This window comes from Tauraco erythrolophus, chromosome 4 (genome assembly GCF_009769465.1).
Source record: "Tauraco erythrolophus isolate bTauEry1 chromosome 4, bTauEry1.pri, whole genome shotgun sequence".
Taxonomy (NCBI): domain Eukaryota; kingdom Metazoa; phylum Chordata; class Aves; order Musophagiformes; family Musophagidae; genus Tauraco; species Tauraco erythrolophus.
In genome coordinates, this window is record NC_141468.1 from 56551725 (window position 1) to 56566413 (window position 14689).

At 50.5% G+C, this 14689-nt stretch overlaps 1 protein-coding gene across 2 annotated transcripts; it reads left to right on the forward strand.

Moving 5' to 3' along the window:
• The first annotated feature begins 5640 nt into the window (after positions 1 to 5640).
• Positions 5641 to 14419, forward strand: ARHGDIB (Rho GDP dissociation inhibitor beta). Of its 2 annotated transcripts, none has more exons than XM_086610083.1 (6): positions 5641 to 5703; positions 9386 to 9574; positions 10153 to 10236; positions 11089 to 11165; positions 12660 to 12723; positions 13650 to 14419. In XM_086610083.1, the coding sequence occupies exons 2-6, from the start codon at positions 9397 to 9399 to the stop codon at positions 13847 to 13849; spliced, it is 603 nt and encodes a 200-aa protein (XP_086466209.1). In that variant the 5' UTR covers positions 5641 to 5703; positions 9386 to 9396; the 3' UTR covers positions 13850 to 14419. The 2 variants fall into 2 exon arrangements, with proteins under 2 accessions (XP_086466209.1, XP_086466210.1); XM_086610084.1 differs by lacking the exon at positions 5641 to 5703 and adding an exon at positions 7652 to 7675.
• Positions 14420 to 14689: the final 270 nt, after the last annotated feature.

Genomic DNA, 14689 nt, shown 5'->3' on the forward strand with positions numbered 1-14689 from the left:
TATTTCTAGAGAAAAAGGAAAATAAAGGAAGAGGAAAGAGAGAGAAAAAGAGGAAACTGTCCAGTGGCCAGCTGAGAAGGACAATGATAGGGTCCCATAGGAGCATCCACCTCTGAGAGCTCTCTCCAGTGGAGCAGATGATGACAACAAAAACGATGTGGATGATTTCTTGCCATGCTTTCCCTTAGCATTATGTACTTTTTACCACAACCCACTTAAACTCCCTGTTTGTTATTCCTGGTTGTGACTCTATTAATTCTGGGAGGAGAATGCTCATCATGTGTGAAAGTTGCACGTTCATTGCTTCTGAGAATAGATATTATTGGATAATATTTACTGAGAATTTAGATAGCTGTTATCTGCTTTGTTGGGCACCACATTTGTTTTTCTCTTTTATATACTGAAGTCTACAAAACAAGAGATAAAGGAGAGGGAGGAAGGGCAATTTTCACTCCGGTGCTTTCCATGAGGATCCATCACAATAACACTGTGGGGGTTTGCAGAGGCAGGGCTGTGAGAGCAATAATATGGGAACAGCACCAGCTCAATAAAGGAAAAATGTTGCCACAGAGACGCTGATAATTACTGCCTCCAGGCTTCAGGGAGAGGTTTTGTAGCTGAAAGCAGCATGCCCTGAGCACTGCTAAGGCTAAAGCACCAAGGCACATAAGGCACCTAAGAGCCAGCGGGAGCCTGGACACAGCCTGACACGGAGCCATGGATTCCAGTGTAAAATGACGGTCTCTGTTGAGAAGAGTGTTTAGCATAGGCAAGGCAGGGTGCAGCTGGCAAGGGAGATTTTCTAAGGGCAGAAGAGGAGGAGAGGATGCCACAGCTCTCCTAATTTAGTCCCAGCTTCAGCTATGGCTGTTTTGGGGGGAAGTCACAACACGAGAGGTGTGCTTGGATAAATACCTCCTAACACCCTGCCTGGTGATCAGCTTAGGGCTGAGATTTGATTACACTTGCTGAGATTTGACCTTACATAACCACCTGGTTTCTGAGAGGTCCTAAAATAGTCCAGCCCTCTTTCAAATCCAGCTCCGGTGGGTCACTTCTCTAGGACACCACCCCCTGCAAGATGCCACGACATCCACTGACAGGGATGGAGGGCAAAAGCTGCTTTCCTCCATGCTGGGCTCTGGACCACAGTGGGTGCAGAGAAGAGACCCCTGCTTCATGGTGGCAGGGATCTTCTTCCCCCCACCCATCCCTGTCTTTTACTCTCCCCTTTCCACTGGCTTAGCTGTCTGTCTCCTTTACTGGGCTGCTCCGTCCATCCTCAGCTTTTCTCAGGCTAGCCTCTGGAGGAAACTGGCTCTGTTTCACCCCTATTCTCTCATCCCCAACCAAATCCTTCTCCCTTCCCTGTCTTGCTGTTCCCCTCGCTACCACAGGGTAGTCGAGTCATCCAGGAGTGACATGTGAAGACTTTGTGCACCTTCAGGTTGGAGATGGGGGTTATGGGATTAGCACGTTAACTGGCCTGAAAGCTGCTTAGACAAGCATTAAATCTCCAATCTTCTCTCCATCATTCAAGGAAATCTCTTCTGGAGAAGCTGGAGAGATGAAGCACTCAATCACGTTTTCTGGGGTCAGCTCTTCATTCAGCTGAGAGCCCTCATGTCCTGTGGCCGTGTGGTTTGAAGGGACTGCCATAGGATCGGGGGGTGGGGAACTCAGTTGAACTCTTACTGGGGGGCTGTGGTGGCACCCCAAAGTGCCTTCTTCCTCCTCGTTCTCCATGTTGAATTTTGGCTCCCTTGCCCAGCACTGTGCCTAGCCCCCATCCCTTTCCTCCCTTCCCACCCCATCGGCTGCACACTCCCTTGCAGCGCTTTAGGAGGAGTGAGTGGCACCGAGTAGGAAGAAGATGGGCACCATGTGTGCTAGGCAGAGCAGGACCAACCTTAGGATGCTGACTTTTGAAACAAATTCTGGGACATCTTGTGCCTGCATTTTATTCAGGCACAATTAATTCATCAGGCTGCATCCCCCTGTTTATCCTGCTTAACTGAGAGGCAGAGGAGGCAGTACTGGGTTTACCAAGGAGTTGGGTGGCACCTCGTGATGCAGCAAATGCCCCCTCATATGGCAGGGAAAGGTCTCGTGTCTGAGCTCCCTGTCTTGTCACATTCCCCCAGGCTCATCACTTCGTGACTGGCTCAAGCCCAGATTACCTCCTCTCATCTCTGGAGGAGAAAGGATCTCCACGCATAGTGAAGGACACCACCTGGGAACACCAACCCGGGGGACACCCACAGCCAAAAACAATGCTTACCTTGCAGCAGTTGTATACGTGAATTTGCTGCACCATGAGGTTGTCTTCCCAGCTTATCACCTGTAGTCTTCCTGCAAAAACCTTGAGAGGGAGGCAAAGTTCATGACAGGGACAGGATTCAGCAACATCATTCACTAGAGAGAAATCTAAGTTAGTAACGCTATATACTGAGTTCAGTGCAAATGCAAATTAGTAGCTCCAAAACAAACCACTTTACGAGAGCAGTAGAAAAAAGTATTACACTGTGGGGCTTCTTACAGTTACAAAAATGGATTCCCTGCCTGGACTGAAATGTCTTTTTATTTTTCCTCTCAGAGCTTCCAGCCTGGGAAATTTATTAATTCTGGAAATTAAGAGTAGATGAAAGTAAAGGATTCTAACAGGTGAGGGTTTCCTAAATTAGTAATTTCTAAAGACCATAAAATAGTTCTTTTCCTCAAACGCAGCCACCTCTTCTGCAGAAGATGGAGATGACATTTAGCAGCACGCAGCAGCACTGTACCACCTATCTAAAAAATTCAAATCCAGAAATGTTGGACAGCTTATGGCAGCAATCCAAACTCAAATAGAAAAAAAATGCCATGTCTAATTTTTTTAATCTTACAATTTTTAAGAAATATCAAGATTCGTTGGGTCCAACAAGGTGCCACAGAAGGTATATGACTGTTGAGAGTAAAGGCTGTTTAGCTGAAGGATATACATTTAAAAATTAGCATAAGCTTTTGGTTATGTACTTGAAATAAGTTTAGACACTAGTGGTTGATTGCATGTATTAATGTGGTCAACTAAATGTACAACCAACTGTGATCAGTGGAGACAAAGTAAATAAGACATAATAATAAGATTATTTTAAGTGGAAAATACTATTTTCCAACTAAGAACACGTTTGAAATATTACCGTTCCTTTTGCAATAAAGCAGGTACACTCTAGCTGTTGTTCTTGTCTCCTTCTGTCACAGTCATAAGAATTGGCTGGGGTTGGACAACATCTGCCAAGAGATGATCTTTACTGCATGGCATCAGTTTGTCAGAGATGGAATAGTGGTAGGGATTTGCTTTCAGTGATGTTCTGCTCCAACACAGTTCAAAATCTGCCTTTCTTCCAGCAGATCAGTGACGTGGCTCTCCAGCAGGAAGGGATGATGCCTGGCTTCTAAGCTCCCATCTGCTCGGCACGGTGCATATCCAACGCCTGCAGCTCCTTCTCACCCCTCTTTCCAATAGGAAGATGAAGCACAGAGCAATAACATGATTTGCCCATGATTACATACTGGCTAACTTCTAATCTAGGAGTAAAATCTGTTTCTCCTGCACACTAGGCAGGTGTGCCAGTATAAGCTGAGTGTATGTACCTACGGTGGCACACAACTATACATCCCTATGCCTCTGTGCACATTTGTGGGTATACTGGCTTGACGTATGCTCACACACATTCAGAAATAGTGTGCAAATAGCTACGCAAAGACACAGGTAGTCTGGTATTTATCTACAACTATAAAGGAAAAAAAAAAAGACAAAGCTAAACCCAACCAACCCTCAGCAAAAATGATCATAGTAATGCTAAAGTTACGGTCTCTCTGTACACAGCCACTAAAACGAAGAAAATCTCAAGCCAAGCCATCAGGAAATGGTAACCTCAACCCACACACCCTCCCAGCCAAAAGGGTTTTCTGGTCTCCCAGTACAAATTAGGAAGTCTACTGAAATCAGAGAGTTAGTCCAGACAGCGCAGAACCAACACAAGAAGTTGATGTACAAGACGCAGGGGCTGTATAACAAGACTATTACCTCAAAGCTCCCCATAGTTAACACATCCAACTCTTCACACCTTTCCCAGGCCAGAACTGTTCACATGAACAATTTGAACCACTATAACCTGGCACTGTCATCGCAAGAGGTTGCTCTGTCCTTTCCCCATTCCCATGTTCACTCATCCCCTTCCCTGTGCAGGTACAAGCGTTTAGCCGCATTTGGCCATTGTGACCATGGATCAGGAAACTTAACCTGGCTTTAAAACTCACCAGTATATACTTATGCATCTGCTTACATATTTTTGCCAGGTATATTTTAAACTGAGCTCAGTGCTGTATTCAGCTCCGTTCTCTTGTGCTGGGCAACAGGGAGGTTTAGCGTAGGAGTGAAAAAGAGCAGCAAAAAATAAAACAATTTCTCTTGGTGGTGAAGCTAATTCATGGAGGCTTAAAATGTTTCTGAGGCTACAATCCCTGCTAAAGGGAAATCCATTGCCAGCCAGACATATGTTCTGTTTGTCCCTTAAAATGCATGAGATCAGAATCAAAGTGCCACCCATAGCCTAAATGAAACCAATGGTAGGCTGGGAAAATCAGTCCTCCTCTTCCGAGATCCGTCCATCCCTGCAGGAGAGCCCTCTTACTCAAGTTGTTTGCAACCTTTAAAAATTTATGCACCATAAACATTTTCTAATGGACATGGGGACCCAGGGCAGCGAATTTAAAGCCCATTGACAATAGATTTGCTTTGCTTATTTTTCTTCTGCAAATGCATTAAGAGCAGTCCATCAGTCACTGAAGATCCAGATTTGTTGGTTGCAAACCAATGATCTAATTTGTTCTTAAATTCTGCACTGAGGATTGTGTGTGTGAAGGATTTATGTGACTGAACAACCAAGTGGGCACTCTGTGAGTGGAAAAGAAAGAGAAAATCTGCTGATATTTCAGAGAGGAAGTGGTGTAAAATCTTTCTGATCATTTAAGCATCCCTGGGAAATGAGAGCCTGTTCTTCCTGAGGTAGCTGATCTTTGAAACTGCTTGTATGAAAATGGCTGGGAGCTGGGAACAATTAGCTGATTAAATGCAGCAGGTAGCATGTGTTAACTAGGAAAAATGAGGTTCATCCCCAATGACCCCCGTTTGCACACACCCCCATGTATGCAGGAGTGCACTCAACCTGATTCTCCACTTATTTTAATCGGGCCGGTTTTTGAAATCGACCTTAATTACACCAGGAAAATAAACACAATGAAAGCCAGGGCTGAAAAACAAAGACCCCCGCTCGCAAGCACAGCCGGCACGCACCGAGAGCCCGAAGCCGCGCGCGGGGAGCAGCACCCCCGCGTCCCTGGCCGCGCTCTCCTGCCCAGACAAAGCCCTGGGCACCGCTGCGCAAAAAAGGGCGCAGCGCCGGGCCGCTGGGCGCGCAGACAAAGCGGGGCAGGCAGCCGGGGAACGCTGCAGCATGCGGGGCCGCGCAGGGCTTCCTCTGCGAGTGGGCTGCTGGTGGTGGCGGCGGCGGCTTTCTTTTTTTTTTTTTTTTTTTTGCGTGTGAGTGTTATTTTTTTTTTTTTCTCTCTTCACCAACTTCCTTCCTGCTCCAACTGCCAAAGCTCAAAGCTGAGCGCTAAGAGCGGAGGAGGACCCCGGCCGCAGGCGCCGCTCAGCCGGTGAGTACGAGCCCAGGCGAGGGGAGGACGGGGGGAGCCGGGCAGGGGGGAGAGGAGCGGGCTCACCCCCGGCTCGCTGTCCCCTGGCGCCGCGCAACTTTGCGCTTTTGTTCCCGGCGGCTGGCTCCGTTGCCCAGTCTTGCCCGTGGAGACGGGCTTGGCCCTGCCTGCGTCCGAGGGGCAACTCGGGCTCTGCGCTGTGATGGGGCGGAGGGACGGAGGAAGGTGAGGCAGCCCCCGCGACTCCGGGGTGGCGGGAGGGCCCCGGGGGGTGACGGCGGGTGTATCCCTGCGGGTGACGGCGGGTGTATCCCTGCGGGGTGGTACCCCGCGGTCCCCGGGGGAGGCTGGGCGATGAGCTGCCTTTTTGCCGTCGCACTCCAGGCGGGTGGGATGGGATGGGGAGGGCAGGGCCGGGGGCGCTAGTGGGGCCGGTGCGTTTCTCCCCCATGGCGGAAAATTGCTTCCTCCGTGCCAAATTCGCTTCCTGAAGATCAGCCCTCGATCGGGGGATGGTTTGGGGAAGTGAATTTGATGCGCAGAGGGAGGGCAAATAAATTATGACCCTGTGACATTGCTCTTTGTGCTCAGTGGTGACACGAGGTGGGGGGTGATGAGGCACACACTATCCACCCAGTCTCCTGCCTCATTGCCCCCTCCTGCTGCAGGTGCGAGGGCAGCCACCCACCCCCGGCACAGGCAGAGCCCAGCTCAGAGAAGCTTGCACCCCTCAGCAGGGCATGATTCCTCCATCACCTCCTGCAGCCATGTCTCTCTTTGGCAGGGCATTCCTTACGCTGCCCCTGCCCTTCTCCCTGCTGCTTTGTGGGTGCTGTCAGGCCTCGGAGGTGCAGGTGACGCATGACTGCAGGTTGGGGCTGCAGGGATGAAAGAAAAATGTGGCGGGGCAAGGCACAAACCGCCCAGATTTTTCCTTGTGTAGAGCGTTTATAGGGTTAATTTTATAAATTTTAATGAGGCTCGTGGCCTGAAGGCCGGGAGGGGTGGTGGGGGAGGTGTCTCCATCTTAGCCCAGTCCTTGGCCTGGGCAGTGACACAGGAGGCCAGGGACACGGATAGTTGGGCACCTACAAGCTCACTCTGGGGAGCCCGGTAATGTGTCTCAGCTCACAGAGGGAGAATAGTCTCAGAGCAGGAGTGATTAGAGGCAGGGGCAGCTGTGATGTGAGCTTTCCTCTTGGTCAGCTCCTGTCTGGAAATTTGGCAGGAAGGCAGGGTCAGGTCCACAACTTGGGGAGAAACGCCAGAATTGAGTCTGGTCGGTGACATCCCGAGACGCGTGTGAGCCAGGGGCTGTTCAGCCCAGACAGCCTGGCTGGTGCTGTTCCCTGCGGGCTCTCGCTGTTGGCACAGCAGGTTGTCTGCCTACCTCTCTGGGAGGTTTTCAGACAGAACCTTAAAAACATCCCCCCTCCGGTGAGCCACCCCCATGGGCTGGCAGGGAAAGTCTCTGCGGTATGTGTGATACAAAGGGAAAGTCTGAGGGATGAGAAGCAACCAGCTGGTCCAGCCCTGACTGCTTTTTCTCTTCGTGTGGCCAGTTTTCTCTCTCCCTCCCTCTCCCTGCGCCCCCCCGCCCCGCCCTCCATTGCCTGGGTCTCTCCCTCTCCTGTGATAAACCACAAAACCCTCTGTGGAGGACAGGGGCAGGGAGGCAACTCTGCTCTGTGGTTGTAGTGGTGGCAGATGTAGTCTAGTATCATGGGAGAGTGGAAATGACTCGTATCTGCAGCTGGAAGCCCAAGTGGAAGGCAAGACCTGTTGGTGGCCGCCACAGCTCATTACAACCTCTTCTTGTGCTGGGCATGGGGTGGCGCTGAGGGGATTGCAAGGCTTTGGAAGGATGACTGTGCTGCAAAGCAGTGGGGCATGAGCAGTCGTTGCTTTCATGAGGGAGTTTCTGGTTTCCTTCCTCAGGAGGACGAGCTCAAGGGCGAGGGCCTTTCCCATGGTATGTAGGTCCTTCACATTCCTCGGGCTGGGCATGAACCCAGCCAAGGTTATTCAGCTGCTAGGATGTGCTTTCTTTCCTGTCCGTTTGACCTGGGAGTCCCTTTTATTTCCCAGCTGCCCGCTCTGCACTAGTTCCTGACTAACCACAAAATGCCATTGCAAAGTAGTCTTGCATCAGGGCCATTGCCCATTAGCGTGCTGGACTGAGTCTTCTTGTTCCTGTGTTGTTTGGTCTTTCTCTGTGCCTTTGTAACATGCCAATATACCCCTCCTTGATGTTTTTTTTCCCACTGGAATTGCACTAGGAGGTCTGCATATTACTCATTGCTGCCTGCTTCCACTTGCTGATTCACCCTGAACTGCTGCATGTATTTTTTTTTTTTGTGTTTCCTTTCTGTTTTAATGAGTGAGAAAACTATTCCACTAGCTCCCAATTTTAACTTTTGGGAGCAGGGGCAAATGTTAAGGCCACAGCTGCGGAGAAGGATAAAGGGCTTGCTGGGGAAATTGCAAATAATCAGGCAAAGGGGGAATTTTTAAGAGGAACAGCCTCAAAGAAGGAGTTTGTATAAGTGAACTGAATGGTCTGTGTGGCTTGACCAAATCCTCTTGCTGCTGAACAGCAAGGAATGGCTTGGCCATTTGCGACAACCACCACTGCACCAGGGCACTGCTCTGGTTTTCGACCTCTCTCTAAAGAATGGGAAGGTTGCTAGGACCGTGCAGCTGGCTCCACGAGGCAGGCAGCTGAGCAAGGGGACCTGGCACAGCACTGCTCCCCTCTCCTGCCTGTCTCCTGTTCCCCAATCTCATGCCCACGCTGCCCATCAGTTCATCTCTCCCTGCTCTGGCTCCTGTTTGGGATACCACCGAAGCAGCTTCACTGCCCTGCCGCCATCAGTGGCACGCGTCCCAGCTGTGCTGGCTGTGAGCTCCAGCCATCCTGCCTCTCCTTTCCGAGAAGCCCCGCTGATGCAGTGCAGGTACACGCGACTGCTCTGCAGCTGGGCTGGATGCGGTCACCATCGCGCTTCCTTCCTTAGCAGGAAGGAGACCTGGTGGGTGCCTGAAGTGAGCTGTTTCTGGGAGAAGCACCGGGAGTGCTAGCAAATAGACTATAGTGGGTGCGTTTCTTTGAGGGCTTCAGCTAACTTGTTAGTATAAGGGAGCTGCTGTCAGGTATTTGATCTTTGTATGAAATGCTGCCTGAGCGTGGCTTTTAACCCATTATGAGAGGGTGAATGAAACCTCTGGCCTTGACTTTATTTGCGTCTGTGTGTGGCAGCGGCTCTTTGTGCAAGATAGCTGGTGAGTGCTGAAACCTTGTACGGTGCCTTGTAATTGCAGGGTTGCCGGCCAGCAACCACGCTGCAGAGTGGCTGTAAATCACTCTGGTTTCAGCCTCCGTTCCTGCACCTCCTCCTCGGGAGGGAAGAACGGTGCAGGTCTGCGTGTGCGCATGGTGCCTGCAGGGAGAGGAGCGGGGGCAGAGGGGGATCGTGTTCAAGCCAGAACATCAGTACGGCAGTGTCGGGATTGCAGCTGATCGCCGTCGCCATTTGCCTGTAAGGATCCTGCTGCGATCTGTGCTGGGCAGATTCCTGCCTGTCCTGGGGAATTGAGCTACGCTGTGCCCAGTGTGAGTGCCCCTGGGGACACTACCCCCCTCCGGAGCAATCCTATTGACTGCCCCTCCTCTGTTACCCAGACCAAGTGACAATGACTGAGAAGACCCAAGAACCTCATGTGGAGGACGACGATGATGAACTGGATGGGAAACTCAACTACAAACCTCCTCCCCAGAAAACACTGCAGGAGCTGCAAGAGTTGGACAAGGATGATGAAAGTCTTGCTAAGTACAAGAAGTCCCTGCTGGGAGATGGACCTCTGGTAGTAGGTAGGCTGGGGCACACTGATAGGAAGGGACTGGGGAGATGCATCCCAACAGTGCACTGTGGGGATGGGGCAAGGTGGCCTCAAAGAAGAGGGAGTTTGTTTGACCAGGCACGTGCACTGCTTCTTCTGGAGGACTGGGGATGGGCAGGTGGAGAGATGCATGTAAAGGAAACAGGGAAGATGCTCTGAGCATTAGGTGTAGGGTTACTAAGGAGTGCTGGCATTGGCAAGGGACTTGTGGTGGGAGGTGTGTGGGCCTTGGAGGACTCCTGAGGGGTTAGAAATGAGCAGACCAGCCTGTGCTGAAAGGTGGTCTTGCTGCTCAGAATGATCTTAAGAGGGCAGTCTCCTGTAGTGGAAAGGCCTTTTGTAGATATTGGGATGGAGGCTGGAGGAATCCGTGTTGAAGGACTGGGGTAGTCGCATGGTCCTATTGTGCCAAGAGAAACCTGGCATTACTGGTTGTTTCATGAAGTGCAGTCTGTGTGGGAAAGCAACCCCATTTCTTCAGTGTCATTTCCCTCCTCCTGCATTTAATTTTGCAAGCTGACAGCTTCACCCTGACTTTACTTCCTGCAGACCCAACAGCTCCCAATGTGGTGGTCACTCGACTCACCCTGGTATGTGACTCTGCTCCAGGACCGATTACTATGGACCTTACAGGTAAGCACAGACTCTGTCTTTGGACATGAAGGGGAACAAGCAAAGGCCCTGGCATGCTTCCTTGGGTTCCTACAGTGGGTTTTAGAGGAACTCTGAGGGCATCTTAGCCTTGTTTCTTATTTTAAGGTATACATGTATGAAAACGAAAAGGAGATGTAACAGAGGAAAATGTTGAGGGTCTTTTTCTTCATCTCGATAGCTCTAGGAGCTCCTGGGTTTCTCCTGCCTTCTCTTCTTACTTCCTTTCAATAAGACCTCATGAGCATAAGGGATGTGCATGCGTTCGGGTAACGAGCTGTTTTGAAACTTCAGCATCGAGCAATAACTGCAGTTCCGCTCCCGGGGAGATGGGGACAGAACCAGGCTTCACCTTATATGGGCTTTTCTGCAGAGAGAGGAAGCTGAGCCCGGAGAGACAGAGCAGCTTCCTGTTCACCCAAAACCACGCAGAGCCCTGCCGAGCCCGGACAGCCTTGCAAGCTGGGCAGGAACTGTGAAACATGCTCCACTTGCCCAAGCCGGGGCTGGGATGGGTGAAACATGCACACGTTCCTGCAGATGCCCAACAACGAATCTGTGCATAAACATCTTTGTGTATATGTGCCCAGACCTGTGTTTATTTAGGTATTATCTTCATAGATGCAGACACAGACACATACGTACACCCTGGCGTTTCCGTGTACGTGCTCTCACAGTGCAATTGCTTATACAAACCTCCATGTACTCGTTTTGGGGGTGTACCGTCCTTTGAAGGGATGCTTACCTCCGACACCAGTCCCAGCCCCATCCCTCTGCACGTGGTCTCTTCTTGCTGTGACACCTCTAGCTAACGGCTTGATCTTCTCTTTGCAGGTGACCTTGAAGCCCTCAAGAAAGAGATCTTCGTATTAAAGGAAGGAGTGGAATACAGAGTTAAGATTCATTTCAGAGTGAGTTGTTTTCCTTCCTGTCACTTCTCATCAGGTGCTGAGGCCAGTCAGTGGCAGTCTGTCAGATAACTAGAGCCAGGCAGCATGCCTACCGAAAAGCTGGGCCCTTGTAAAGCTCCTCCAGCTTCAGGTGTTGTTCTACCCAACAAGGGACCAGATCTTTCCGGGGAATTGCTTCTGCTTGCTTACCCCTTGGAAGAGTTGCTTTATGTCTGCCCGCAGTGGTGAACAAGGTGATTTGGAAGCCGGATGGGTAGTTTTGGCTGAGTTTGGCTTAGCTTTTTAGCCACCACAAAATCTTTAATTCATTCAAAGTGGAAGCGGACAGGGAGGAGAAGAGATAATGGCTTTCCATGAAGTACTGGTTCAGTCTGCATTGCTGGGCTTCATGTATGTATAAAAAGATTTAATACTGTAGTGTTTAGCTGGAGATACCCGAGTTGTTCTGGGTCACAATATACCTAAACGGACTCATTCGTCCCCCTGTCCCATTAACCAGTGCATCAGCCATTTCTTCTGTTTCTAGCTGAAAATTAAACTTGGCCACACTGCAGCGTGGCATCCAGCACTGAAGTGATCATCCACACGTTTGCTGCAGACAAAGCTGGCTTTGGCAGAGAAGGCAAAAAGGGATAGAGGATAGTTCTCCTGAAATGAAGGAGGGAAAGTGTTAGTGTTGTGGGTTCTGTAGGAAAGATTTCCCCTCTTCTCTGAAGCTAACTTGCTGTCTCAGAGGTGATTTTGTCCCTAGAGGCTCCTTCAGCCTTCCTTTCTGCTATGAAATATTTCCTTCGGTATCTGAGCCCTGTTGACAGGAGACGCCCGGAGCCAGACAAGTTATTCTAACTCTCTCTCTCAGTCCCAAGGCTGGTAAGAACTGGCACCATGTGAATTCTCCCCTGGATGTAAAAGGATTTCCCTGTCTTGTTTCCAGATTGAGTAGTGCTGTGGGGAGGCAGTGTATGCTGGAGTGGGACAGCAAGGGATACATCCAAGCTATCCATGGGAGATTTGAGGAAAGATTAGGAACAAAACTGTGTCCCTCTGTCTCTTGAGGAGAAACTTGCTAGCTCCCCACGGAGCTTATAGGGCAGCTGGGACTGCTCAGCTAATTTTGCCCACACATTTGTGCTGGGGGAACGACTCGAGTCACCCATGTCTGGTTTTCAATATGGAAATTATTAAGTGGGAACTCCCTACTTCACATTTTTTTGATCCTCATCAGCCCATCTTGCGAAGCTGACTGATGTGCTCCAGTCAGTTTCAAAGTCGGGGAAAGGATGGGGAAGTGCAGGAGATGCAGGGAGGATGCTGTAGGTCTCCAGGTGTCTATGGAGAACTCATGTTAGGACTTCCCACAATGTGTCCTGTGCTGAGCCTTTCAGAGCAGTGGTGTATGGAGCCAAGATGGGTATGCTTCTAAAGGGAGAGAAAACCAGCAGATACAGAACCAAAACCCTTCCATTGACACTTACTTCTGGTCGCTTCTTGCAGGTAAACAGGGACATTGTGTCGGGACTGAAATATGTGCAGCACACCTACCGGACAGGGGTGAAGGGTGAGTAAGAGCCCTTTGCCCTGCCCACCAGCACTCCTACCCCTGCAGCCCCTCTGCTCAAAGAAGTGTTCCTGCAGCTCTGGGCCGAGACAGAGCCTCTCCTAGTCCCAAGGTACCCCTCACGCCACGCAGGAGGCAAGACTTCTCAGCAGAGTGCATTAGCCTGCACTCTGCATCACCCAGGCCAGCTGTTTCCTGTTCCTGTGTGAACCCAGTATGAGCCAGGTCTGGTATCTGTATGCTACAGAACTGTGTGCAGCAGCAAAGTCCCAAGAGACACTGCTTAGAGAGTGCTGGCCACAGATTTCCTCTCTGTACAGAGCTCTTCACCTCTCCCCTGGTCTCCTGTAGAGTAGCTCAGCCTGTGTCATGCTTTCCACTCCTTGAACGCTCTTCCAGATGCACTTGGTAAAATTCGGAGCTGCTCTATGAAGCTTCCTGCTGCATGCAGAGCTCTGTGTTTGCCCATGGCCTCTCCTCTTTGTGCAGTGCTGCCCTGCCTGTACAAGGCAGAGGAAAGTCCCATTTTGCACACACTCATCCCACATGCATTTTTGCATGTAACCACTTCTTAAGGCTCCAGCGTCCCATTCAGCACACGTCTAAGTGGTGTCTCTTTGCTGGAAAAGAGAAGTAGTGGGGCATCAAGAGAGATCTTGAGCCATATGCTGGATGTACCCTCTCCCAGCAGCACATACATGTGAGAAGGTACAGACCAAGTTGCCTGTACATCCATTTATCCTTCCAGCTGTCCTTGTGCTTCACTAACCCCCTCTTTCCATGGATTTTGTTTCCCCTTGCTGAATGAGCTGTCCCTTTCTCTCCCCACTATCTCCTTTCTGTCTGTGATCTATGCTTATGGCTTCTTCACTCGGTTATCATTCCCCACCTGAGAGGCTCTTCCCTTGTGGATTGTTTTCTTCTAGTGGACAAAGCCACGTTCATGGTTGGCAGCTATGGGCCACGGCCAGAGGAGTATGAGTTCCTGACACCTATTGAGGAGGCTCCTAAGGGTATGCTGGCTCGAGGCAGCTATCACAACAAGTCCTTCTTCACGGATGATGACAAGCACGACCATCTCACCTGGGAGTGGAACCTGTCCATCAAGAAGGAATGGACAGAATGAGTTCACTCAGTTTGCCTTCCCCCTTCCCATCCCCTTGCCTCCTGCACCAGTCTCCAGGTGGGCCATGCCCACCACGCTGCTCTTTCCTGCCACCGCAGCCGGCCACAGCCCTGGCAGCCCTTCCCGTGGGAGCTGGGGCTCTGTGCCAGCCTTGGTCGATGCACAGGCCTGCAGGCGGCCTTTGCTGCTTCTTCCGATACACTGAAAATAACCTGCCCGTTCTCACCACTGCCCCATCATGACACATAATGGGTTAAATTGGGAAGCATCTCCCTCCCAGTTCCCAGTACTTCCTCCTGCTGCCTCCATCTCTCCTGTACCAACTCCGGTCCCAGAAGTGCCTTTTCTAGGAAACAAGATCACCTGGCAGGGCAGACTGGTCCCTGGAAAATCCCTGAGTTACACTTGCCATGTGCTCTGACTCATTGTAAATGGTTACTTACCTTCCATGATGGTCTCCTGGTCTGTATCTGGTGCCCTACCGTGTTAAAATCCATCCTTGTGCAGGCAAAACCAGTCAGGGGGAATGCAGCTAGATGCTGTAACAAGACTACAGTGTCCTAAGAATAAAACCAGTTTGTTTCTTCTTTTCTGCATGAGTGTCACGTTCTTTTCTGGAGCAGGCCTCTAGAGTATGTTTCTCAGTGAGGTGGATGTTGAGAATGCTTTATAGGAAGGCTTAAGAGCATGTTTCAGAAGGGAAATAGCCCTTCTTCAAAACACCAGCCTAACTATAGGCAAATTGTTTCAGAGCTGCTTCCTTCAGGGGTTTCGTGAATCCCTCTTTGAAGGTCAAAGTCTGGCTTGTGATGGGGGTAGACTCCAGGGGTAGACAGCCCC

What these genes read in the sequence shown, in the direction of transcription:
- ARHGDIB (XM_086610083.1), top strand. Translation starts at nt 9,397, where the DNA reads ATGACTGAGAAGACCCAAGAACCTCATGTGGAGGACGACGATGATGAA. An exon ending in GATTACTATGGACCTTACAG is followed by an intron (nt 10,237 to 11,088) that starts GTAAGCACAGAC and finishes TTCTCTTTGCAG; the next exon opens with GTGACCTTGAAGCCCTCAAG. An exon ending in CTACCGGACAGGGGTGAAGG is followed by an intron (nt 12,724 to 13,649) that starts GTGAGTAAGAGC and finishes GTTTTCTTCTAG; the next exon opens with TGGACAAAGCCACGTTCATG.